The sequence below is a fragment of the Beta vulgaris genome, chromosome 5 (assembly GCF_026745355.1).
Source record: "Beta vulgaris subsp. vulgaris cultivar EL10 chromosome 5, EL10.2, whole genome shotgun sequence".
Taxonomy (NCBI): Eukaryota; Viridiplantae; Streptophyta; class Magnoliopsida; order Caryophyllales; family Amaranthaceae; genus Beta; species Beta vulgaris.
Window position 1 is genome coordinate 19,678,325 of NC_079206.1, and position 2,706 is coordinate 19,681,030.

At 35.2% G+C, this 2,706-nt stretch overlaps 1 protein-coding gene across 1 annotated transcript; it reads left to right on the forward strand.

Moving 5' to 3' along the window:
• Positions 1-1,857: 1,857 nt before the first annotated feature.
• On the forward strand, positions 1,858-2,366 carry LOC130591363 (uncharacterized). Its single transcript, XM_057394651.1, has 2 exons — positions 1,858-1,982; positions 2,073-2,366. The coding sequence occupies exons 1-2, from the start codon at positions 1,926-1,928 to the stop codon at positions 2,364-2,366; spliced, it is 351 nt and encodes a 116-aa protein (XP_057250634.1). The 5' UTR covers positions 1,858-1,925.
• Positions 2,367-2,706: the final 340 nt, after the last annotated feature.

The window sequence follows — 2,706 nt, forward strand, 5'->3', positions numbered from 1 at the left end:
AAAGGCTAATACTCTTTTCTCCAAATAGGGAAGGCCGGACTCCATTGCATTGGGCAGTTGATCTGGCCATCTTCCTGTCTTAGAGTTGCTATGTAAAAAGGATGCAGATATAAATGCTAAGGTAATAGAGATAATGATATTCTCTGTTTGTTTCACACTGTTTTTTGTGTCTATTAGGAGGAACTATGCCTGTCATCGACATATCTTGCTTTTCGTCACTAACACAGTTACAAAAAGAGATACTTATGGATCCGCCTTATCTTCTTATCATTAGTTATCCCCACTAAAAACGACTCGTATGTTTTTTGTTTGCACCTTTGCCTCACAATTTGAACACCTTGGATGTGCCCGGGGGAAGGGGTATACAACACTAGGATGATATACATGATTGTGTTCTGTTACTTATTCTATTCTCTGGGGTCTGTGGTTTGCCACTATGAAATTATAGATTATTCCTAGAGCTAGCATCTGACCTAGAATCTTGTTTATATAGGCACTGTTCTCTTCAACTTAAAAAGTAAATTTGAGTAATATTTAGTTTTAATTACTTGTTATCAATTGCTTCTTACTCATAATAATGGTTATCAGTTGCTATTGCATGACAATGAAGGAAAATGAAGAACAATATATGTCTTTCAAGTGCTCCTCCTCGAACGCTTGCGACGATCTCATCAAATTTCCAGGTTTTTTCTGCAACCACTTATACATATTTTTTTGCCCTAATCTCGCTGTAAATATTGTAAACATGATAGTGTTTGTCTAACTGATACATGTCTTGCATTTCCACTAATTTCACGTCCTTCTACTTTTAAATTACAAATTTTGATTTCCTTTAGTTTTGAATTTCATCATACTACTTGCAAATTGCAACATTTCTAGAATTCTACTTGATTTGCAATTATACGAGGGTATTCCAGTGATGGAAGGAACTGAGAATTCAGAAGAAGATGTCTCAACTGTAAGTGCATGATAATCCAGTTTCGATTCGCAATATTTAGTTAATTTGGATTTAGGCTCTTAGGTTTTGATCATTACCGGATTTTGTTGCATTTTTTTAATTGTGTGAGCTCGTGAGCTCATGTGGTCGAATGTAATGTGTGTCTTTTTGCAAGTTGTTATAATGTTCTTATGCGATTTATTTTAAGAGAAATATTACTACCATGGTTTAAATGAAGTCACAATCGAACATCACACAAGCAAACTATTGAAACTAGATAAGTGGTGATAGCTAATGAATATAAACTGGTTCTTCGATTGCATTCTTTTAGTTGTATGAGCTTGTGAAGTTGAACGTTATGTGACTTTTTGCAAGTTGTAATAATGTTCTTATGCAATTGCTTTTAACAGCAATTTTACTACCATGGTTTCGAAGAATTCACAATCAAACATCACACTAGCGCCTATTGAAACTAAATCATTGGTTACAACTAATTAATATAAACTGATTCTTTGATTTTCCTCAAATCATCATAGAATCAATTAGGGTTTTGAAACTTTGACTTTATTTTTAGAATTTTTATATCACACTCTAAAATCATCATTTTCTTGGTTGTATGCACCTGACTAGATATCCCAGCTTCTCTTATACTTGAGAAGTAACTTGTGTGATGAATATGATAAAGGTTGATGACATTTGTGTCTCGTTAACAGATCCCCAAGATAGTTATGCTGATTTACACATTTTTGTGGTCAAATCAGGGACTTGCTAATACGTCTTCAACTATTTGCTTAACAAATTATGCAGTCTTTTTCATCTGATTAGATTTATCTTGTTTTTTAATCCTTTGCGGAAGGAGAGGGTTGCATTGTTTGTAAATTTGCAGCTCGTGTTTTTGTCTCGTGTTTTCTTGCTGTGACATAATTTCTTGTTAATTTAGGGAACTCCGAAATTAGATGGGACTGTTAATTGGGGAACAACGATTATCATGGGGATATTTGCAGGAATGTTATATGGAGGCAGCAAGGAAGCAGCTGCTTCTGCTGTAAGTCTTTCAATTGCAATGCCCTATGAAATTTCATTTTCTCTTCTTTTTAACCTTGTACTAATTGAGGTCTTATTGACATTTTTCCAGAGCAAGGATGCTGAAGTGACATTGAAGCTTGGGAGTACCCCAGACAAGCGTGAACAATATCGATTGATGAGAGATGGAATGGACAAGAGGTTTTACAGAGTCACTCATGGGTCTCTAGTTGGGGGAGTACACCTCGGGATGTTCACTGCTGCATTTTATGCTCTACAGAATTTGCTCGCGGAGAAACAAGGAGTTCACGATGTGTATAATGTTGCTGCAGCTAGTTCAGCCACTGCTGCAACATTTGGTCTGATAAGTAAGATATTACCTTGTGCAATTATCTATTCCTCATGAATATTACTTTAGTTAAACTTAACATTTGCTTGATATGTGTCCTAACTTTCCAGTTCGTTAAAATAGTTCGTTATCGTAGTTAAGGGGTCAAAGTATTGCTTTTGCTTTGATTGTTGGTCTACTTGGAGTGAATGTCATGCATCACAATTTTTACCTCCATTCTTCTATGGTACATGTACTTTGCCTCTTAAAGTTATCAAGTAAAACTTATTTATGATTTGAGTGTTCCTTCTTCGCCTTCATAACTTATATATGATTTTTTAAATGTTTTTGGGGTTGGGTTAGAAATCAGCTTATGGTTTGTGGCATGCTTGATGACTGTTAGTTACTCACTACACAA